This window comes from Diadema antillarum, unplaced genomic scaffold (assembly GCF_040938485.1).
Source record: "Diadema antillarum isolate AM-2024a unplaced genomic scaffold, OU_Dant_1.0 seq00000569_RagTag, whole genome shotgun sequence".
Taxonomy (NCBI): domain Eukaryota; kingdom Metazoa; phylum Echinodermata; class Echinoidea; order Diadematoida; family Diadematidae; genus Diadema; species Diadema antillarum.
Window position 1 is genome coordinate 736,528 of NW_027271507.1, and position 24,399 is coordinate 760,926.

A 24,399-nucleotide genomic window follows, 5' to 3' on the forward strand; every position below is an offset into this window, starting at 1 on the left:
CCAAATGAAATGGTCCACAAAAGAGCTGGGTAAGAAAGGGTTATAGAAACTGTTCTGTAATTTGAAAGGGTGTACACAGATGATGAGAATAAAAGGGTTATTGGAAGGGTACTGCCAAATGAAAGGGTTTACAAAAGAGCTGGGAATGAAAGGGTTATAGAAACTGTTCTTCAATTTGAAAGGGTATAGATACTGAGAATGAAAGGGTTATAGAAACTGTTCTTCAATTTGAAAGGGTATAGATACTGAGAATGAAAGGGTTATAGAAACTGTTCTTCAATTTGAAAGGGTATACAGAGATACTGAGAATAAAAGGGTTATTGAAAGGGTACTGCCTCATGAAAGGGTCTCCAAAAGAGCTGGGAATTAAAGGGTTATAGAAACTCTTCTGCCATTTGAAAGGGTATACAGAGATACTGAGAATAAAAGGGTTATTGGAAGGGTACTGCCAAATGAAAGGGTTTACAAAAGAGCTGAAAATGAAAGGGTTATAGAAACTGTTCTTCACTTTGAAAGGGTATAAAGAGATACTGAGAATAAAAGGGTTATTGAAAGGGTACTGCCTAATGAAAGGGTCTAGAAAAGAGCTGGGAATAAAAGGGTATTGGAAACTCTTCTGCCATTTGAAAGGGTATACAGATATACTGAGAATGAAAGGGTTATTGCAAGAGTCCTGCCAAATGAAATGGTCCACAAAAGAGCTGGGTAAGAAAGGGTTATAGAAACTGTTCTGTAATTTGAAAGGGTGTACACAGATAATGAGAATAAAAGGGTTATTGGAAGGGTACTGCCAAATGAAAGGGTTTACAAAAGAGCTTGGAATGAAAGGGTTATAGAAACTGTTCTTCAATTTGAAAGGGTATAAAGAGATACTGAGAATGAAAGGGTTATAGAAACTGTTCTTCAATTTGAAAGGGTATAAAGAGATACTGAGAATAAAAGGGTTATTGAAAGGGTACTGCCAAATGAAAGGGTCTACAAAAGAGCTGGGAATGAAAGGGTTATAGAAACTGTTCTTCAATTTGAAAGGGTATACAGAGATACTGAGAATAAAAGGGTTATTGAAAGGGTACTGCCAAATGAAAGGGTCTACAAAAGAGCTGGGAATGAAAGGGTTATAGAAACTGGTTTGGAAATTGAAAGGGTGTACAGAGATACTGAGAATTAAAGGGTTATTGAAAGGGTACTGCCAAATAAAAGGGTCTATAAAAGAGCTGGGAATGAGAGGGTTATAGAAACTGTTCTGCAAAATGAAACGGTCTACAAAAGAGCTGGGAATGAGAGGATTATAGAAACTCTTCAGCAAAATGAAAGGGTGTACAGAGATACTGAGAATAAAAGGGTTATTGAAAGGGTACTGCCTCATGAAAGGGTCTCCAAAAGAGCTGGGAATTAAAGGGTTATAGAGGGTTATAGAAACTCTTCTGCCATTTGAAAGGGTATACAGAGATACTGAGAATAAAAGGGATATTGGAAGGGTACTGCCAAATGAAAGGGTTTACAAAAGAGCTGAAAATGAAAGGGTTATAGAAGCTGTTCTTCAATTTGAAAGGGTATACAGAGATACTGAGAATAAAAGGTTATTGAAAGGGTACTGCCTAATGAAATGGTCCACAAAAGAGCTGGGTAAGAAAGGGTTATAGAAACTGTTCTGTAATTTGAAAGGGTGTACACAGATAATGAGAATAAAAGGGTTATTGGAAGGGTACTGCCAAATGAAAGGGTTTACAAAAGAGCTGGGAATGAAAGGGTTATAGAAACTGTTCTTCAATTTGAAAGGGTATAGATACTGAGAATGAAAGGGTTATAGAAACTGTTCTTCAATTTGAAAGGGTATACAGAGATACTGAGAATAAAAGGGTTATTGAAAGGGTACTGCCAAATGAAAGGGTCTCCAAAAGAGCTGGGAATTAAAGGGTTATAGAAACTCTTCTGCCATTTGAAAGGGTATACAGAGATACTGAGAATAAAAGGGTTATTGGAAGGGTACTGCCAAATGAAAGGGTTTACAAAAGAGCTGAAAATGAAAGGGTTATAGAAACTGTTCTTCACTTTGAAAGGGTATACAGAGATACTGAGAATAAAAGGGTTATTGAAAGGGTACTGCCTAATGAAAGGGTCTAGAAAAGAGCTGGGAATAAAAGGGTATTGGAAACTCTTCTGCCATTTGAAAGGGTATACAGATATACTGAGAATGAAAGGGTTATTGCAAGGGTCCTGCCAAATGAAATGGTCCACAAAAGAGCTGGGTAAGAAAGGGTTATAGAAACTGTTCTGTAATTTGAAAGGGTGTACACAGATAATGAGAATAAAAGGGTTATTGGAAGGGTACTGCCAAATGAAAGGGTTTACAAAAGAGCTTGGAATGAAAGGGTTATAGAAACTGTTCTTCAATTTGAAAGGGTATAAAGAGATACTGAGAATAAAAGGGTTATTGAAAGGGTACTGCCAAATGAAAGGGTTTACAAAAGAGCTGAAAATGAAAGGGTTATAGAAACTGTTCTTCAATTTGAAAGGGTATACAGGGATACTGAGAATAAAAGGGTTATTGAAAGGGTACTGCCTCATGAAAGGGTCTCCAAAAGAGCTGGGAATTAAAGGGTTATAGAAACTCTTCTGCCATTTGAAAGGGTATACAGAGATACTGAGAATAAAAGGGATATTGGAAGGGTACTGCCAAATGAAAGGGTTTACAAAAGAGCTGAAAATGAAAGGGTTATAGAAGCTGTTCTTCAATTTGAAAGGGTATACAGAGATACTGAGAATAAAAGGGTTATTGAAAGGGTACTGCCTAATGAAAGGGTCTAGAAAAGAGCTGGGAATAAAAGGGTATTGGAAACTCTTCTGCCATTTGAAAGGGTATACAGATATACTGAGAATGAAAGGGTTATTGCAAGGGTCCTGCCAAATGAAATGGTCCACAAAAGAGCTGGGTAAGAAAGGGTTATAGAAACTGTTCTGTAATTTGAAAGGGTGTACACAGATGATGAGAATAAAAGGGTTATTGGAAGGGTACTGCCAAATGAAAGGGTTTACAAAAGAGCTGGGAATGAAAGGGTTATAGAAACTGTTCTTCAATTTGAAAGGGTATAGATACTGAGAATGAAAGGGTTATAGAAACTGTTCTTCAATTTGAAAGGGTATAGATACTGAGAATGAAAGGGTTATAGAAACTGTTCTTCAATTTGAAAGGGTATACAGAGATACTGAGAATAAAAGGGTTATTGAAAGGGTACTGCCTCATGAAAGGGTCTCCAAAAGAGCTGGGAATTAAAGGGTTATAGAAACTCTTCTGCCATTTGAAAGGGTATACAGAGATACTGAGAATAAAAGGGCTATTGGAAGGGTACTGCCAAATGAAAGGGTTTACAAAAGAGCTGAAAATGAAAGGGTTATAGAAACTGTTCTTCACTTTGAAAGGGTATACAGAGATACTGAGAATAAAAGGGTTATTGAAAGGGTACTGCCTAATGAAAGGGTCTAGAAAAGAGCTGGGAATAAAAGGGTATTGGAAACTCTTCTGCCATTTGAAAGGGTATACAGATATACTGAGAATGAAAGGGTTATTGCAAGAGTCCTGCCAAATGAAATGGTCCACAAAAGAGCTGGGTAAGAAAGGGTTATAGAAACTGTTCTGTAATTTGAAAGGGTGTACACAGATAATGAGAATAAAAGGGTTATTGGAAGGGTACTGCCAAATGAAAGGGTTTACAAAAGAGCTTGGAATGAAAGGGTTATAGAAACTGTTCTTCAATTTGAAAGGGTATAAAGAGATACTGAGAATGAAAGGGTTATAGAAACTGTTCTTCAATTTGAAAGGGTATAAAGAGATACTGAGAATAAAAGGGTTATTGAAAGGGTACTGCCAAATGAAAGGGTCTACAAAAGAGCTGGGAATGAAAGGGTTATAGAAACTGTTCTTCAATTTGAAAGGGTATACAGAGATACTGAGAATAAAAGGGTTATTGAAAGGGTACTGCCAAATGAAAGGGTCTACAAAAGAGCTGGGAATGAAAGGGTTATAGAAACTGGTTTGGAAATTGAAAGGGTGTACAGAGATACTGAGAATTAAAGGGTTATTGAAAGGGTACTGCCAAATAAAAGGGTCTATAAAAGAGCTGGGAATGAGAGGGTTATAGAAACTGTTCTGCAAAATGAAACGGTCTACAAAAGAGCTGGGAATGAGAGGATTATAGAAACTCTTCAGCAAAATGAAAGGGTGTACAGAGATACTGAGAATAAAAGGGTTATTGAAAGGGTACTGCCTCATGAAAGGGTCTCCAAAAGAGCTGGGAATTAAAGGGTTATAGAAACTCTTCTGCCATTTGAAAGGGTATACAGAGATACTGAGAATAAAAGGGATATTGGAAGGGTACTGCCAAATGAAAGGGTTTACAAAAGAGCTGAAAATGAAAGGGTTATAGAAGCTGTTCTTCAATTTGAAAGGGTATACAGAGATACTGAGAATAAAAGGTTATTGAAAGGGTACTGCCTAATGAAATGGTCCACAAAAGAGCTGGGTAAGAAAGGGTTATAGAAACTGTTCTGTAATTTGAAAGGGTGTACACAGATAATGAGAATAAAAGGGTTATTGGAAGGGTACTGCCAAATGAAAGGGTTTACAAAAGAGCTGGGAATGAAAGGGTTATAGAAACTGTTCTTCAATTTGAAAGGGTATAGATACTGAGAATGAAAGGGTTATAGAAACTGTTCTTCAATTTGAAAGGGTATGCAGAGATACTGAGAATAAAAGGGTTATTGAAAGGGTATTGCCTCATGAAAGGGTCTCCAAAAGAGCTGGGAATTAAAGGGTTATAGAAACTCTTCTGCCATTTGAAAGGGTATACAGAGATACTGAGAATAAAAGGGTTATTGGAAGGGTACTGCCAAATGAAAGGGTTTACAAAAGAGCTGAAAATGAAAGGGTTATAGAAACTGTTCTTCACTTTGAAAGGGTATACAGAGATACTGAGAATAAAAGGGTTATTGAAAGGGTACTGCCTAATGAAAGGGTCTAGAAAAGAGCTGGGAATAAAAGGGTATTGGAAACTCTTCTGCCATTTGAAAGGGTATACAGATATACTGAGAATGAAAGGGTTATTGCAAGGGTCCTGCCAAATGAAATGGTCCACAAAAGAGCTGGGTAAGAAAGGGTTGTAGAAACTGTTCTGTAATTTGAAAGGGTGTACACAGATAATGAGAATAAAAGGGTTATTGCAAGGGTACTGCCAAATGAAAGGGTTGACAAAAGAGCTTGGAATGAAAGGGTTATAGAAACTGTTCTTCAATTTGAAAGGGTATAAAGAGATACTGAGAATGAAAGGGTTATAGAAACTGTTCTTCAATTTGAAAGGGTATAAAGAGATACTGAGAATAAAAGGGTTATTGAAAGGGTACTGCCAAATGAAAGGGTCTACAAAAGAGCTGGGAATGAAAGGGTTATAGAAACTGTTCTTCAATTTGAAATGGTATAAAGAGATACTGAGAATGAAAGGGTTATAGAAACTGTTCTTCAATTTGAAAGGGTATAAAGAGATACTGAGAATAAAAGGGTTATTGAAAGGGTACTGCCAAATGAAAGGGTCTACAAAAGAGCTGGGAATGAAAGGATTATAGAAACTGTTCTTCAATTTGAAAGGGTATACAGAGATACTGAGAATAAAAGGGTAATTGAAAGGGTACTGCCAAATGAAAGGGTCTACAAAAGAGCTGGGAATGAAAGGGTTATAGAAACTGGTTTGGAAATTGAAAGGGTGTACAGAGATACTGAGAATTAAAGGGTTATTGAAAGGGTACTGCCAAATAAAATGGTCTATAAAAGAGCTGGGAATGAGAGGGTTATAGAAACTGTTCTGCAAAATGAAACGGTCTACAAAAGAGCTGGGAATGAGAGGATTATAGAAACTCTTCAGCAAAATGAAAGGGTGTACACAGATACTGAGAATAAAAGGGTTATTGAAAGGGTACTGCCAAATGAAAGGGTCTACAAAAGGGCTGGGAACGAAAGGCTTATAGAAACTGTTCTGTAAAATGAAAGGGTAGAGAGAGGTACTGAGAATAAGAGGGTTAGTACAAGGGTACTGCCGAATGAAAGGGTCTACAAAAGAGCTGGGAATGAGAGGGTTATATAAACTGTTCTGCATATTGAAAAGGTGTACAGAGATACTGAGAATAAAAGGGTTATTGAAAGGGTACTGCCAAATGAAAGGGTCTACAAAAGAGCTGGGAATGGAGGGTTATAGAAACTGTTCTGTAATTTGAATGGGTATACAGAGATAATGAGAATAAAAGGGTTATTGAAAGGGTACTGCCAAATGAAAGGGTTTACAAAAAAGCTGGGAACGAAAGGGTTATAGAAACTGTTCTGTAATTTGAAAGGGTATACAGAGATACTGAGAATTAAAGGATTATTGAAAGGGTACTGCCAAATGAAAGGGTTTACAAAAAAGCTGGGAACGTAAGGGTTATAGAAACTGTTCTGTAATTTGAAAGGGTATACAGAGATACTGAGAATAAAAGGGTTATTGCAAGGGTATTGCCAAATGAAAGGGTTTACAAAAAAGCTGGGAACGAAAGGGTTACAGAAACTGTTCTGTAATTTGAAAGGGTATACAGAGATACTGAGAATAAAAGGGCTATTGAAAGGGTACTGCCAAATGAAAGGGTCTATAAAAAAGCTGGGAACGAAAGGGTTATAGAAACTGTTCTGTAATTTGAATGGGTATACAGAAATAATGAGAATAAAAGGGTTATTGAAAGGGTACTGCCAAATAAAAGGGTGTGCAAAAGAGCTGGGAACGAAAAGGATATATAGAAAATGTTCAGCAAAATGAAAGGGTAGAGAAAGGTACTGAGAATAAGAGGGTTAGTACAAGGGTACTGCCAAATGAAAGGGTCTGCTAAAGAGCTGGGAATGAAAGGATTATAGAAGCTGTTCTGCATATTGAAAGGGTGTACATAGATACTGAGAATAAAAGGGATATTGAAAGGGTATTGCCAATTGAAAGGGTCTACAAAAGAGCTGGGAATGAAAGGGTAATAGAAAATGTCCAGGAAAATGAAAGGGTAGAGAAAGGTACTGAGAATAAGAGGGTTAATACAAGGGTACTGCCGAATGAAAGGGTCTACAAAAGAGCTGGGAATGAGAGGGATATATAAACTGTTCTGCATATTGAAAAGGTGTACAGAGATACTGAGAATAAAAGGGTTATTGAAAGGGTACTGCCAAATGAAAGGGTCTACAAAATAGCTGGGAATGAAAGGGTTATAGAAACTGTTCTGTAATTTGAATGGGTATACAGAGATAATGAGAATAAAAGGGTTATTGAAAGGGTACTGCCAAATGAAAGGGTCTACAAAAGAGCTGGGAATGAAAGGGGTATAGAAACTGTTCTGTAATTTAAATGGGTATAGAGAGATAATGAGAATAAAAGGGTTATTGAAAGGGTACTGCTAAATGAAAGGGTTTAAAAAAAAGCTGGGAACGAAAGGGTTATAGAAACTGTTCTGCAATTTGAAAGGGTATACAGAGATACTGAGAATAAAAGGGTTATTGAAAGGGTACTGCCAAATGAAAGGGTTTACAAAAGAGCTGAAAATGAAAGGGTTATAGAAACTGTTCTTCAATTTGAAAGGGTATACAGAGATACTGAGAATAAAAGGGTTATTGAAAGGGTACTGCCAAATGAAAGGGTCTACAAAAGAGCTGGGAATAACATGATTACACAAACTGTACTGCAAAATGTAAGGGTGTACAGAGGCACTGAGAATAAAAGGGTTAGTACAAGGGTACTGCGAAATCAAAGGGTCTGCAAAAGAGCTGGAAACGAAAAGGATATAGAAAATGTTCAGCAAAATGAAAGGGTAGAGAAAGGTACTGAGAATAAGAGGGTTAATACACGGGTACTGCCAAATGAAAGGGTGTGCTAAAGAGCTGGGAATGAAAGGATTATAGAAGCTGTTCTGCATATTGAAAGGGTGTACATAGATACTGAGAATGAAAGGGTTATTGAAAGGGTACTGCCAAATCAAAGGGTCTACAAAGAGCTGGGATTGAAAGGGCAACAGAAAATGTTCAGGAAAATGAAAGGGTAGAGAAAGGTACTGAGAATAAAAGGGTTATTGAAAGGGTACTGCCAAATGAAAGGGTCTACAAAAGAGCTGGGAATGAAAGGGTTATAGAAACTGTTCTTCAATTTGAAAGGGTATACAGAGATACTGAGAATAAAAGGGTTATTGAAAGGGTACTGCCAAATGAAAGGGTCTACAAAAGAGCTGGGAATGAAAGGGTTATAGAAACTGTTCTGCAAAATGAAACGGTCTACAAAAGAGCTGGGAATGAGAGGATTATAGAAACTCTTCAGCAAAATGAAAGGGTGTACAGAGATACTGAGAATAAAAGGGTTATTGAAAGGGTACTGCCAAATGAAAGGGTCTACAAAAGTGCTGGGAATGAAAGGGTTATAGAAACTGTTCTGCAATTTGAAAGGGTATAAAAGGTGTAGAGAGGTACTGAGAATGAGACACCTATGAAACGGTACTGCAGATCGAACGGGTTTACAAAGGAACTGGGAATGAAAGGGTTATTAAAGCTGGGTTATTGAAAGGGTACTGCCAAATGAAAGGGTCTACAAAAGAGCTGGGAACGAAAGGGTTATAGAAACTGTTCTGCAATTTGAATGGGTATACAGAGATACTGAGAATTAAAGGGATATTGAAAAGGTACTGCCTAATGAAAGGGTCTACAAAAGAGCTGGGAACGAAAGGGTTATAGAAACTGTTCTGTAATTCGAAAGGGTACACAGAGATACTGAGAATAAAAGGGTTATTGAAAGGGTACTGCCAAATGAAAGGGTTTACAAAAGAGCTGAAAATGAAAGGGTTATAGAAACTGTTCTTCAATTTGAAAGGGTATACAGAGATACTGAGAATAAAAGGGTTATTGAAAGGGTACTGCCTCATGACAGAGATACTGAGAATAAAAGGGTTATTGGAAGGGTACTGCCAAATGAAAGGGTTTACAAAAGAGCTGAAAATGAAAGGGTTATAGAAACTGTTCTTGAATTTGAAAGGGTATACAGAGATACTGAGAATAAAAGGGTTATTGAAGGGGTACTGCCTAATGAAAGGGTCTAGAAAAGAGCTGGGAATAAAAGGGTTTTGGAAACTCTTCTGCCATTTGAAAGGGTATACAGATATACTGAGAATGAAAGGGTTATTGCAAGGGTCCTGCCAAATGAAATGGTCCACAAAAGAGCTGGGAATGAAAGGGTTATAGAAACTGTTCTGTAATTTGAAAGGGTGTACACAGATAATGAGAATAAAAGGGTTATTGGAAGGGTACTGCCAAATGAAAGGGTTTACAAAAGAGCTTGGAATGAAAGGGTTATAGAAACTGTTCTTCAATTTGAAAGGGTATAAAGAGATACTGAGAATGAAAGGGTTATAGAAACTGTTCTTCAATTTGAAAGGGTATAAAGAGATACTGAGAATAAAAGGGTTATTGAAAGGGTACTGCCAAATGAAAGGGTCTACAAAAGAGCTGGGAATAACATGATTATACAAACTGTTCTGCAAAATGTAAGGGTGTACAGAGGTACTGAGAATAAAAGGGTTAGTACATGGGTACTGCCAAATGAAAGGGTCTACAAAAGAGCTGGAAATGAAAGGGTTATAGAAACTGTTCTGCCATTTGGTAAAAAATCTAACCATGTGTTTTCAAGAAAGCGAAAAGGTTTTGAAATGTGAAGAAACATGCCTAATTTGATGACTGCTATTTCTCTTAGTTCTTGGACTCCTTAGGATATTCCCCAAGATGCAAAAGGTTTTTAATGTACATGTTTTCCTTTACGTGGAGAAAACATGGCCAGTTCAAGGATACTCTTGCGCTCGCTTGGGGTCAAACTTGGAGTAGGCTGAGATGAGTTGGGCTAGTGTCTTGATGTCTCCTGGGTTTGATCTGCACAGAAATGAACGAAATATAGATATTGTCCAAATTAATCCACAGTAATTTCATAATCTATTGAACAAATCTGCCAAGTATATGCTTGCCAGTATAAGTTTTTCAATGAAATGACGTGAGGAATTCTGAGTGGGATATAAGATATTTCAATTCAGAAATTCCATCATTAAGAATTAAATCAATTTCGATGCGACACAACTGAGCTTTTTCTTCATAATTATCACAGCCAGCTTCTATGTTATCATCATCTTGCCTAGGCAGGAGTTGAGGTATTTTCTAAAAGAGACAAGAATGAAGGCAACTCAAGGGGAACTTTTGTCACTCACTTTCTGAGGTCTTCCAGCATGGAAGTAGCTGCCTGGGACTGACCGGTCCTCAACTTGAAAGCTGTGTTCTCTCGTAAGAGAGTGTTTAGCTCACTCTGTGGACCCTGTGGGTGCAAAGACATGAGGAAAGAAATAACATATCATCTAAACATGAGCAGTGCAATTTGTTTCAGCACAGTTCTTTCAACATCATTAAAACACAAGCTAAGATGGTGAAAACTATGGCCTGTAGCTAATTACAGGGCAGCCAATTCATAACTTGCCTGATTTCACCCTAATTTACCATTTGCAGATGAAACAAAAACTGAGCATTTGTGCTTCAAAATAGTTCTGAAATGTCAGTTAGGGATAGAAACAACCAATGTAAAAATTTGAACCAGCATAATCGATGTTAAGTATTGTTAAAATGGGAATAATAGTTAAATGAAAAAAAAAAAGAAAATACAATAAAAATGTTTCCAGACTAAACCGTATACAGTTACGATTTAATAAGAAGAATAGTGATATCTCTGTATATTTTAGGCTTTATTGCAAATATTTCATATGGCAGGATGTTTTGTGATACAGCTGACCTACACATATGCATCACATGTGATATCTTGAACATTTTTTGCATCACTGCTCCCAAAGGTAAACAGGACCTTTAACAGCCAGTGAATGGAGCACAAAACAATCACAAGCAGAAACTACCGACAGGGATTATAACTTGGTTGAAGTTAATTTCCCGTGAAGCAGTACATTTGTATGGTATCTCTGCAAAACAATCATAAAAGCAAAGCGGACAAGGTAATTACACCACCTGGGGGCTGTTTCATATAGACTGAACGTAAGTTGCAATCAATCGCAAATTGCATTTCATACACAACTTTGCCATTGATCGTAAGTAACACTCAATCTACTGAAAGTTCCGCTTGATTTTTCTTGAAATCAAGCGTACATGTCTTTATGAAACAGGACTTAACGCTCAATACTGAACTTATGCTTGATTCAACAAGTAACGCTCTATAAATTGAGTGTAAAATCAAACGCAACTCTTTATGAAACAGGCCCCAGAAGTACTGACCACCAGTACTAGTCATGCTCACAAGTGTACAATGAGAAAATTACTACCAAGTTAGCAAAACTTTTTAAAGATCTGTATTGATCTGTGGATCTAATGTTAGCATGATATGAATGAGCAGGTGGGGGGGGGGGGGGGGGGGGGGGGGAGCAGCTTACCCCCTGAGACTTGTACCACTCCACCGCCTCATCTAGCACACCAATGGCTGCCTCACTGTCCTCCATGCCAGTGTAGAGCGCCACCAGCATTGAGACGATGCCAGGTTTGTACCGGGTGCCGTTCAGTGACTTCAGCATGTCACAGGCCCTGCCAATGTTACCTGCATAACATGAGGGTAAAAAAAAAAAAATTTAGTTGAGATAAAAAGAAACATATTTCTGAGGATGTTTAAAAAAAAAAAGAATCAAGAACAGCAGAATATATGAAAGGAAAGAAGTTCTTTGTATTCCTGCCATCTGAAAAAGTTTGAATGCATAAGCAGACATCAATGTATCACACTACAATGAAATGATATGAGATTGCCAATTAAACACAAATGACTCTGACGTTTCAAGATACATAACAAGCTTGTTTAGACTTGCATCTTTCCATTTACTTTTTTTTTTAATTGAAATTCTACATCCTTGGCAAAAGAGAACACTTTCTTTGAATTATATCACTGAACTCACAGCAAATGCTTTGTAAAACTTCAAGAAAAAATAGAGAAGTACTAAGTGTGTGATCATGGAGTTATTGAATATGAATTCCCAGGAAGATTACAAAACAGGTGCCTTGGTCAACTGACCATCATTTGTGTAAATCACGAGGCTAGAATGTCATGAACTCTCACCTTGCAGCAAGAAGAGTTGTACAGCAGTGAGCTGGAGGGGTAGGCTGGCATCATCATGTGAGTCTACGTAATCCTGAGCAAATGAACCAAACGGGAGAAAACATTTTAAGTATGTCAGCGTTTGCCTGTCCAGCAGGAACATGCACAAAAGTGTCCCACTTGATCAAAACTCAAAAGGGACAGGATGAAGAGTTCATCCACAAGACATAGATAATCTTTCAGCATTGTTGTCACTGTCTAGAGGAAGGCCAGTCATAGAGGCTTCTGTTTTTAGGCAATCTGGCTTAGTTTTGTAAGTAATTGTTCATGAGGGGACTGCAAATTACAAGCCATTTTTCAGCAGTCCCCTTCATTTCCTACAACTTTGTTTTGGCAAAGTCATAACGGTCACAGCACAGGATTTATTTTCAGTCACAGTATTTTCGTTACAATGTTGTGCTATTTTTTCCCTCAACTATGTAGATGGAAATGTTTTACTGAATTTGCAAAATTTCCTAGAAAAAAAAAGAAAAGAATTAATCAATCAATGAAATCACAAATAGACTTTGCTGTTATATACAGACAATCTTGAACGTAAGGAGCTCATGGATTCTTGGAGCTAGATATTTCTTCTCAATATGCACAGTAACATCTATCAGTAATGGCCAGCGAGTATGATACAATAATCACTGGCTGAACAGAGCACATAAAAGCTCTAGAGTAAAATGACCAGGCAGGTTTGTTGCCTCCTGCATAGTGGCATCCCTACCTGAATCAACTGGATGGCCTTGGGGATGTCTTTCTGTCTGGACAGGAGACTAGCCTGGAGTAGACACAGGATCTCGTCTCCAAAGTCCTCCTCCTTCAGGGTGGCTAGTAGCTTGCGGCACTGCTCAAACTGTGATTCGGAGAGAATGGGATTGCAAATCATGGTTATAATGACAATGACTCTTACTACCATCATCATCACCACCATCAGCTCCAATCAATTCTCCCATCATCATCACCATAATCCTCCTCATCATCATCACTGTCATTATCATCACTTTCATGTCATCATCATCATCATCATCACCACCATCACCATCACCATCACCATCACCATCATCATAATCATAATCATCACCATCATCATCATCACCATCACCACCATCATAATCATCACCATCACCATCACCACCATCATAATCATCACCATCACCATCACCATCATCATCACCACCATCATAATCATCACCATCACCATCATCATCACCATCACCATCATCATCACCATCACCATCATCACGACTGTCACAATCACACTAGCATTGCTATCATTACCACCAGTATCCACTAGCAACAGTATTATCTTCATCAGAATGGTAACTTCTACCATTAAATTTACAAATTAGCCTCATCAACATTACATGCTATTCCCCAATCATATCTCAGAATAATCATGACACTACTGGGGAAAAAAAAATCATCATTATTACTGTCAGCATTCTCTTCACCTTCTTAATCATTATCATTATAATAACTGTCTTCATTTTACAATCAATATTGTACTCATCCTCATAACTATCATCTCTCTGTGTCTTTACAATTATACAAACTAATTCATGGATGATTCCAATATAAAATTTCAAGGAACATTTATTGTAACTAAGAGTATTACAGAATACCACCAGGACAGTGCCATTTTTGATGTGACCTAATTTTTGTGAAGGATCATTTATGTAAACATTTTAAGTTAAGAAACATAATCAACATAATTCAGACATGTGTTAAATGGAAACAGTGACACTGTGCCTGCATCAGTCTCTTTGCACATGGACCTGAGGTCTGGTAACCACATGTGTCATGAACTTCTGAGAATCTGCGCACTTTTGTTGGCATTACCTGGTTGGTGTACAGCAAGAGAAGGAATCGGTTGAAGGCGATGGCATTTCTCTGGGCCTTGGCGAGCTTGAACTCCACCCCTGGGGCGGTGGTCGCCTTGACTTTCTTCTTGGAATCAAACACATTTTGGTCCTGCACAGGTACAAACATAATTATTCTCATAAGCCTCAAAAAGAACAGTGGTCATTCTCTGTTAGGCACTGTGGCAGAAGTATCATACGCGAATTTTGTTTCTTACTATGTTTTTTCATCAAACTGAACATGCATGCGCAGTATTTTAAAGCATGCATATCACGAGAATTGAGAATCAGCTAGAGCCCTTATTGGGCAAATAAATACAAATCAGTTTAAAATAATACCTAACAATAACTAAGTGTTTGATCAATTGAGTTGCTTCCATAAAGATGCATTCATGACATTGCTTTAAAGATAATACTGAAATGTGCCCCTTACAATAGTCACACGGTAAAGCTGGCATTGTATGATACGCAATAATCCACCAGCTGAGCAGTCATTCATACCTTAGTGGCAGCCATGTAATGATAATACAGTGGATCCTCATTTTAACTTGGTCATATATACTGAGATGCCTGTTTTAGCGATGTAACTTTGCAGGGCCCATGCTTTCATATTCTTATGTTTTTATCCCTGATAAATGAGATACCCAATATAATGAGAAAATTTCAATGGTCCCAAGCCATATAACCTACTTGACTAGTATGTAGTATGCCAAATCATCTTGATACATTGACAATGCTAAAGAAATATATTAAATGGGTTAGTCAAATACCGGTTAGTGATTGGCTAGACACAGTCACGTGATGGAGGTACATTTGTTATGTTCGCCCATGGGCGAACATTCTTGTAATGTTCTCCCATGGGAAAACATTTTCACGTTACAAATGACAGAAGGCCTAGGACCGCGTGCGCACAGTGAATTTGGCTCTGCACGTGGCGCGAGTGAGCGATCGAGGGCGTTGTGCTGGTGGTTGTCGTTGACGTATTTGACTAACCCATATAACAGATGATAACTTTTGTTGTCAAGAACATGTACCAAACGTTCCACCCTCAGGGTTTGACATGCTATTTCGGGAGGCTATAAGTCCCTCAATAGCATTTCAAACCCTTCGGGTGGAACATTAGGTATGTTCCCTCCCTCGGCAGTCATCATCTACATAATGTAGACCCCCCCCCCAAAAAAAAAAAAAAAAAAAAAAAAAAAGTTAGATGTCTGTGGGCATAGCCCATGCCAACAGTAACGATGGGATAGTATCAAACATCACAAAGTTTTCTCTTACCTTATTCAAAGAGATGATATTGGCAGATGCTACAGCCACCACGCCAATGTCAGATGGTCTGAAATATTGACAATTCAACAAAACGTTTCATTACATTTTGTACCCTTTCCCCCCAGTTAAGTATGGCTCACATTCTTTATTCATGTAAAATACACTCCATACCACCATACACATTGTATTTGAGGAAGAATTCCGTCCATCATTGGTGCTTACGTCACCTCTTTCATGATTTTGAACACCAATTTGATCTGAAGTTCATTGACCTGATCTTGGTACTCTAGCTCTATTCCACACACAGCCAAAAAATACCCAATACTTATCAATAAAAGAAGAAGAAGAACAAACATACTGACTAAACGCATCTTCTGTGTGGGCATGGACAATCATACACATTATCATCTCATCATCTAACAAACAGAAATTAGTGCGACTGATGCTGACATAACATTTGTATCCACTTTTGACCTATTCCAGTTTTGGCAGGTAAGAAATGTATGAAATTCCTTTGGTTTTAAACTCACCTGGCCTTGACAAACTGGTTGTAGAGTTTCAGTGCCTCCTCATTCTTTCCCTGCATCTGCAGACAGAAAGCCTTCTGAACACTGATCACTCCAAGCTCCCCCTCAATGTCATCCTGGAGGGGTCAAGTAAAGGTCAAAGGTCAACAATCTATATCAGACCATGGAATTAAAGGTACCTGATTTTGAGTAAAATTGGTTAGTGTGACTGAGAACTAATGTATGTTACTTTATAAAATGCTTTCAGGGTTGCCATTAAAAATTTGACTCGATAATCCCATAAGCTCAGCAATTTACAGGCTATTTGTAACTTATGAATGACATTACGAACATTTTTCTTTTCTATAGCTCATGACACTGGCTGCACAAATGTGTATGCCTGCTATCTATCAGAGTTATTTCTTTATTACTTAAAAATTAACAAGATTCTACCTGTTCATAATGACTGAGTACAGACAACTATGGGCTATAAAAGGTAAGACTCATCTGGTTGTGAACCAACATATTGTTCCTCCCTATTATCTTGTTTTTTAATGAAGGATTCTCTCTCTTTTTTTTTTTAGTCTGACTCTCTTAATCAAATTATAATGTTGATGAATAATCAATTTGGGGTAGTTTCTCATGCCAGAGACTCCATGAAATCGCACAAAATGCTCCTCCTAGTGATAACTCCAGAATGGATTGATGTATGACCATCAATTTTGCAGTAGAAATCTCCTTGGTCACAATTAAATGCCAGGTTCATACAGAAATTGCCAAAGAGCTAGAGTTTGTCTGACACAGAAGTGTTTGGCCAGTATACAATGTCCAAAAAACACACAAACAAACAACAAACACTTGTTGATTTCCTCACACCTACCCCTTCCTCCTCCATCTCCCTGCACAGCTCCTCGGCACTGTCAAGCTGCTTTAGGGCCTCCTGGTAGCGGCCCTGGCCAATCAGGAGGCAGGCGCGGTTGTAGCTCAGCTCATATGTGTCCTCCTTCAAGCCGAGGTCATCCTACAAAAGAATACACATGGCAATGCATTTTTGTAAGTGGGCAAAGAGATTTCATTGAGATCTACTCTGGCTTGTAGTGGGCAGGGGAGCGGTGCCACCAGATTTGGGGTTGGTGAACATGGTTCCAAAATGAGGCGGATTATTTCAAAGGTGTGATTCAACGGTCACCTTTCCTCCCACCCCCCTCCCCTTTTGTTTGCCCTGACTCTCTCTGTGAATTACCAGGGTCATTGACTCTAATTCTCTCACTAATGTTGCTCTCCAACCCCTAATGCTGTTTTTCTCATTTACAGCTTCCTCAATCTGTCCCTTGCATGGAACATCTTTTTGTTTTGGCGAAGGCCTGTGGAGAAGAAAATGTGTCCATACCACTTCAATTTTTCATTTCCTGACAATTGTGAGGTCATGGTGTTCTGGTTGTTATAGTTCTATGTTACTGCCTCATACACCTCATACATGACTCATACATCATTTGCCATGTGAGCCTGGTTGTGCATACAGCATATAGTTTGTGCATGAGCTACATCCATGGTTTGAGACATGATATCGACAACACTATGTGCAATTTTTAAAAAAAAGCTCTCAGAGTCTCCAAATCCATTAATGATGACCAGAGGAAATAAAAGACTTACCACATCAGTGTCATTCCACAGTTTCAGGGCCGCAATGACAGCTGACAGATTGGTTTGTCTCTCCTCTTCATAATCATCCTGAAATATTGACATAACAGTGGAAAGTGATTTGAATAATAATACAGTATCATAAAAATATAATTTCAACACGAAGGGAGGAAAGCTTGTAACAAAACAGGTAAAACGGTGAAGGAATTTTCTTCATTACAGAAGAACGCGCAGCAAAGATTCTGAAACTTACGCATTTTCATGCACAAAATACGGTGATTCTTCTGTTTGGAACTCTGAACACACATACATAAAGTGAAAAAAATAAGTAACCTTAAGAAAGTACAACATAAATAAATGTGCAAAAACTTAAATTTCTCTATTTGCATGTCTTTCTGCACAGGTTAAAATAGCATAACACTTTGATAGTTTTAATTGAGCATTTACACGTGACACATTACTAGTCTATTCATTTTTTTTTTCACTGACATTTTCTGAACATAATCACATCATTCATCATCTACTTCCGTTCAAATTTGCTTTAACAAGGTATGTAGAATTCATATTTCACAAAGCAAATGAGCTGGCGTGTCACTTTATAACCTACCGAAGTGTTTTTGATAAGTTTCTTGTAGACATCCAAACATTCATCGAATTGATCCAACCGGTACAGCTGTGGAAGAAAGAAAAATAAGTACAAATATTAAATGATATCTACAAATACACACAATATCATCTGAAAAACAAACTTGGAATATATAGCCTGTTCGAACCCACTAACCTAACAGTTTCTTGTTTTCTTCCTCCTTTCTTTTTCTTCTGGTTAAGGTCTGCCTCCTCCAATAAGCTGAAGATTTTTGCAGACTGTTTGAAGTACTTTGGACAGTATGTAACACTCTAGAAGAGAATGACGGGTATTCTATACATGATTAACTGACCCATTAAAGAGTGAAATGTCTTAATTTACTCATATCCAAAACAGGTTGTGTAATGTCAGACTCTACCCCAAGCAACAGACTTTTTCTTTTTTCTTTTTAACTAGACAGGTGAAAAGGGTGGACTTGAAGATCCGAAATTACATTTAGCATCTCTTGGACAAAGAATGCTTCTCAACACTCTATGAAAGTTCTTTTCTCCCCCCCTTTTTTTTTCTAAAGACAAGATGGACACATTTGTGCAAAGTTACATTCGTATTATGACATAAACACAGGCTGCCTGTCGGGTACAGAAACACACACAAAAAAAAATTACACAGAAAAACTATAAAACGTTTTTATAGTCTGAAACCTTTAAAATCATATATGCAGTTTTTACATCATGCTAAATCTGTATTGACCTGAAATTCTGTAACCAGGCCCAACTCTTTACATATGACACATACCTCATAAATTACATTGAGATTGGGTAAGAAAGTACATACCACTTGTCCAAGCAATTCTTGCAGTTTGGGACTCGGGTCCGACACATTCCTGATGGTGGCCAAGGCTTCCGGGATTTTGTTCTGACGATACTGGCAGTAGGCCTTCTCAAATGATAAACCACTGTTGGTATAAAAAGCGGTTGAAGAATCAGTGTAAATTACCTTGCCATGACAAATCTCCACATAATCTAGGTAATGGTAATGTCTTTTTAGTTCTTAAACTGTCCATGTGTTGTACATCAAGCTGCTGGAGTGTTTGAAACAGCATGACAGTCTTATGGTAGTTTGTACTGAAATGTCTTATTTCACTCATATTTTTATAGATAAGCATCATGCATTATCATCATCCCAGCATATGTAAAGGTGAAAGAAGAGATCTCACACATGACTATTAGATCTTCGCTTTGCAAAGGCGGCAAAATCTGATTACATACGGAGCTCAACAATCTTTATTCTGAGGATACATGTAGTTATGAGTACATGTTGTATGAGCACAGTTTGTATGAGTAGGTATGAGCACAGTGGGTATGAGCACAGTTTGCTACGAAGTATTAGCTCAACACTCTAACCTGTCATGGACGTGCTGCAGCTGTGGGTTACCACACTTCGCATCAAGTCTTTTTTCTTCACATTCGGATAATAGTGGTAGTTTTATTTCACAAAGTGATGTAAAACCTTCAAACAGTAATAGCAGAACAAAGAATACAACTGAGGGAGCTGATAATACCGACCACCTGGTACATACATCATCGCTTGCCACATCCTCACCCCAGAGTCAACCTCCGCAAGGAGATGTAAAGGTACATGTAGGTGGACGTACATTGTAGTTCAGTGAATCTGAACAGAACATACAAACCTATGAAGGTATTGGTTGTGAATTTTCAGTCTATAAGAAACAAAACAGCAGAGTTTAATATATGTCTAGAATTTGACAATCCCAATATTTTATTGGGGACAGAAACGTAGCTGGATGAATTAGTAAGAAATAGTGAAATTTTCCCAAATGGTTATTTGGTTTTTAGGAAGGACAGGAAACCAAACAAGAAGGGACAGACACATGGAGGGGTGCTGATTGCAGTAAAAAACAGCATAAACTGCACACAGAGATTTGATTTTGAGGTAGAAAATGAGAGTGTACGGATAGAGGTAGAGGTGGATGGGTCCAAACTATTGTTGATAGGCTGTTTTTACAGGCCACCCAACACAGACAGAGAATATCTGGCAAGTATCAAGAACTCGCTGGACAAGGTAAAGTTTGATCATTACAGTAATGTTTGTCTAGGAGGGGATTTTAACCCGGGAGACATCGTCTGGGACACACAGACACTCAGACCAGGTACGCAGAAGGCATCAATGTGTAGAGATCTAATTGATATTGCCAACGACTACGGCCTGGAGCAAATAGTCACGGAACCCACTTGTGGTGAGAATACACTTGATTTACTGTTTGTGATGAATTCCTCTCTGGTTATTAGGTCCTCCACAGTACCTGGACTGAGCGACCACGATGGAATACCCATGATTTTGGTAAACACAAAGCCATCACTCAGTAAGTGTAAACCTAGGAGAGTGTTTCTTGATAAAGCAGACAAGGAAGAGGTGAAGAATATTAGTAGAGACATACAGAATGAAGCAGATGCCCAGAAAACATCAGGTAAAAGTTCAGTTGAAGTTTTGTGGAACAATCTCAAGCAGAGATTACACAAGGCAATAGATGTGACTGTTCCATCCAGGATGGTAAGTAAGAAAGATTCCCATGGATAAATAAGTCAAAGTACAAAGTAAATGCCTAGCATCAGTTAAACAATTTTGGTCATTTGCTAAATCCCTCAGGAAAGATTCAATGGGAATACCAACACTGAACGACAAACTTACAGGTGAACTGGTTATGGAAAGTAAACAAAAAGCTGAATTGTTGAGTAGACAATATCAAGAACAATTCACTCAGGAGAGACTGGATGACATGCCTACGGCCCAGGAAAACAATGTACACCACGTGTACCCCTATGCCTGAAATTGAAATAAATGCTACTGGTGTGACTAACTTGCTTAAAAAAAATTAGATCCCCATAAAACAGCAGGTCCAGACGAAATCTCACCATGGGTCCTACGTGAAACAGCAGAAGAGATAACTACAGCATTAACCATGATTTTTCAATTATCTCTTGAAACAGGGGAGATCCCGGAGGACTGGCGACAAGCAAACGTAACACCCATCTTTAAGAATGGGGACAAAGCCGACTCAGCCAATTATCGTTCAGTTAGTCTCACTTCTGTTTGCAGCAAAATAATGGAACACATCATCCACACTAACATCATGCATCATCTGGATACACACCACTTCTTCTTCCAGTCTGGTACAGTCCGCCTCTGGCGTATTATCGTACCTTGTGCTTGTCAAGTGCTGGGTGTACAGTGTGCAGGTAAAAATCCTCTACAAAAATTTCTATGTGCAGCTAAAAAACAAGATGAGAGCTCATCGGAGCTTTACAAGTTGCACCTCCTTCTTGAAGCTCTCCAAGGAGGTGCAGCTAATGGTGGAAGGTGGTAGGGAATTCCACAGACGAATAGCATCTGGATAGAACGTGGACTGAAACAAGTGAGTTCTGGCAAATGGAACTTGAAGCTTATATGGGTTTCCGCGTGTTGACGGTCCTGCAACTGGTATGAAGTAGGTGACTGGAAGATCTACCAGACCATTAAGAATGCTATACATCATGTAGACTCTTTGCTGTGCTCTCCTTTCTTGAAGAGTGCCCCACTGTAGTTTATTGAGCATGGCAGTAACACTACTTTCTCTGTGGTAGTCACCTAGGACGAAACGTGCACATCGGCGTTGCACCATCTCCAGTTTCCTGATGTTCTCTTGTGAGGATGGGTCCCAGACTGCCGAGGCATATTCCAACACAGGGCGAACTAGGGTCTTGTATAGTAATGCCTTTGTCTTTGGTGGGCAGGCTCTCACATTTCTCTGCAAGAAGCCCCGTATTGAGTTGGCTTTCTTGGTGGTGGCATTTACATGGTGATTCCATTTCATGTTGTTTTGGATGTTAACCCCCAAGTACTTTACAGTTTCCGAGACTTGTAGACGGTCTCCATGAATGAAGTATGGAAAGGAGGTTCTGGATGATGCTCTTTTATTGGAGACATGCATGACCTGGCACTTTTGCGGGTGAAGTAGCATTAGCCAGTCTGCCTCCCATTCTTGAATTGCCTCTAAATCCTTTTGCAAGCAATCCGCGTCCTCCTTACTTGCCACCTTCCTGTACAAGATGCAGTCATCAGCAAATAATCTTACCGTTGACCCAGATGATATACAATCAGGAAGATCATTGATGTACAGTAGGAAGAGGAGGGGTCCAATGACACTCCCTTGCGGGACGCCTGATGGCACAGAAGAGGTATGGGATGTGCATCCATCTAGCACTACCCTTTGTGATCGGCCAGTAAGGAATTCCTTAATCCAGTTGTGGGTGTTACCCCGGATTCCATAGAACTGGATCTTGTGTAGGAGTCTTCCATGCGGGACCATGTCAAAAGCCTTCGAGAGATCCAACAGGATCACGTCTATCTGGTTCCTTGAATCAATGCCACTGGAGAGGTCATGAATGGTGAGAAGCAGCTGAGATGTGCAAGATCGCCTCTTCCGGAAACCATGTTGAGTTTCAGAAAGAATCTGGTGGCTGTCAAGGTGATCTAAAATACTGCTGCAGACAATGTGTTCCAAAGTTTTGCAGACAATAGAGGTAAGTGACACTGGTCGGTAATTGACTGCTTTGCACCTCTCACCCTTTTTGAATATTGGAACGACATCAGCTTTCTTCCAGTCCTCAGGAACGTCTCCCTGAGTTAGAGATGCCTGGAATAACAAACACAAAACCGGTGTTACTTCCGAAGATAGCTCCTTCAGCAGTTGAGCAGGGAGTCTGTCTGGTCCAGGAGCCTTATGTATCTGGAGGGTAGAAAGTAGCTTGAAGACACCAGCTTGAGATATCTGAATGTTGTTCATGTCTGGAAATGGACTTGGTCCCTTGTCTTTCATGGTTGACAAATCCTCATGATTGTTGAACACTGATGTGAATTGTTGATTGAGAATGTTGGCCCTCTTGGTGCTATCTGAGTGTATCTTCCCTTGGATGTCTTTCAGAGAAGCTACTCCAGCGGTGTCATTCCTTTTACTATTGACGAAACTCCAAAATCTTTTAGGGTTTGCAGAGGAGTCAGGACTTATAATGTTACTGATGTACTCATTGTAAGCCTGTCTGCAAACAGCACGGGACGATTTCTTGATTTCCCGGTATTTGCAGAAGTCCTGCTGTCTGCCAGTTGCTTTAGCACGATTGAAAGCCTTCTGTTTTCTTCTAGACAAACGTTTAACTGCTCTCGTAACCCAGGGCTGCCCAAATCGACCAGATGTTGTTTTTGCAGGTACATGGGTATCCAACATGTTCAGCAGGCTGGTCTTGAAAGAAATCCACATCTCATGTACTGAGCTCTGTTCACAATATTTGCTCAGGAAATCTTGCTGAAACTGTCGGCAGTCCCTTTTCATGTCAGAAAGATTGGCCTTTTTCCACAGGTATATCTTCCTCTTCAGTGGCTTGCATCGTTTTGCAGATACGTCAGAATCAATGCTGACAATGTCATGATCTCCAAGTCCTGGTAGCAGAGTGCATTTGTTGATAAGCGACGGCCTGTTGGTTAGGAAGAGATCAAGTATGCTGTCCCCACGTGTTGGCGAGGAAACCATCTGCTGCATGTTGCAGTTCTCGATCATGTCCAGAAACCTGTTGTTGAGAGGAACTGGATTGCTGTGGCCACTGACACTCAGGTCTTCCCAATTAATGTCGGGCAGATTAAAGTCGCCCCCTATCCACAAGACAGCCTTCTTGTTCTGGAGAGATAGTTCCTCGATCGTAGAGCATATGTTATCTAAATACTGTACATCACTGCTTGGTGGGCGATACACTGCACCTACCACTAGACTCATGCCTTTACCAAATGACAGTTTGATGTAGACCTGTTCTCCTTCATCACATACTTTGATGATGTTATACACAAGGTCACGTTGTACAGCAATCAGGACGCCACCATACCCATCCTGCCGATCTTTTCGAACAACATTGTAATTTGGAGGGAAGATCTCAGATGTGTAAACCGAGCTGTTCAGCCAAGTTTCGGTCCCAATGATGATACTGGGTTCAGTTGATTCAATCAGTACTGCTAATTCCTCCTTCTTGTTCCGTAAACTCTGGAAGTTCACATTGAGTATTTTCATGTTGCACAGCTGTTGACCTTGCTTGGGTGCCTGCTTCCTGCAGTGCATAGGGGAAGATGAATGCTGCGGAGAACCAAGACTAGTAGTAGCTGAAGAGGAAGAGCTATTGCGTGAATCACTCATGTCTGTCTTATCATTCAGCAGATCCAGTCCTTCAAAACTGTTACATGTATCGATATGTGTGTGCTCAAAAAGGCTACTGGAAAACTGTGGCAGGCCGCATTTG

General features: G+C 39.1%; 1 protein-coding gene across 1 annotated transcript in view; it reads right to left on the reverse strand.

Moving 5' to 3' along the window:
- Positions 1-24,399, reverse strand: part of LOC139735263 (signal recognition particle subunit SRP72-like) — a 39,774-nt gene that overhangs the window by 10,906 nt on the left and 4,469 nt on the right. Inside the window, exons 3-14 of the mRNA XM_071646019.1 lie at positions 18,896-19,016; positions 18,083-18,148; positions 17,488-17,565; positions 16,715-16,855; positions 15,859-15,971; positions 15,338-15,395; positions 14,040-14,171; positions 12,925-13,053; positions 12,177-12,249; positions 11,506-11,666; positions 10,288-10,391; positions 9,881-9,958 (exon numbers count right to left, since the gene is read on the reverse strand). Coding sequence (XP_071502120.1) covers positions 9,881-9,958; positions 10,288-10,391; positions 11,506-11,666; positions 12,177-12,249; positions 12,925-13,053; positions 14,040-14,171; positions 15,338-15,395; positions 15,859-15,971; positions 16,715-16,855; positions 17,488-17,565; positions 18,083-18,148; positions 18,896-19,016 — 1,254 coding nt within the window. The remainder of the gene's footprint in view (positions 1-9,880; positions 9,959-10,287; positions 10,392-11,505; positions 11,667-12,176; positions 12,250-12,924; positions 13,054-14,039; positions 14,172-15,337; positions 15,396-15,858; positions 15,972-16,714; positions 16,856-17,487; positions 17,566-18,082; positions 18,149-18,895; positions 19,017-24,399) is intronic.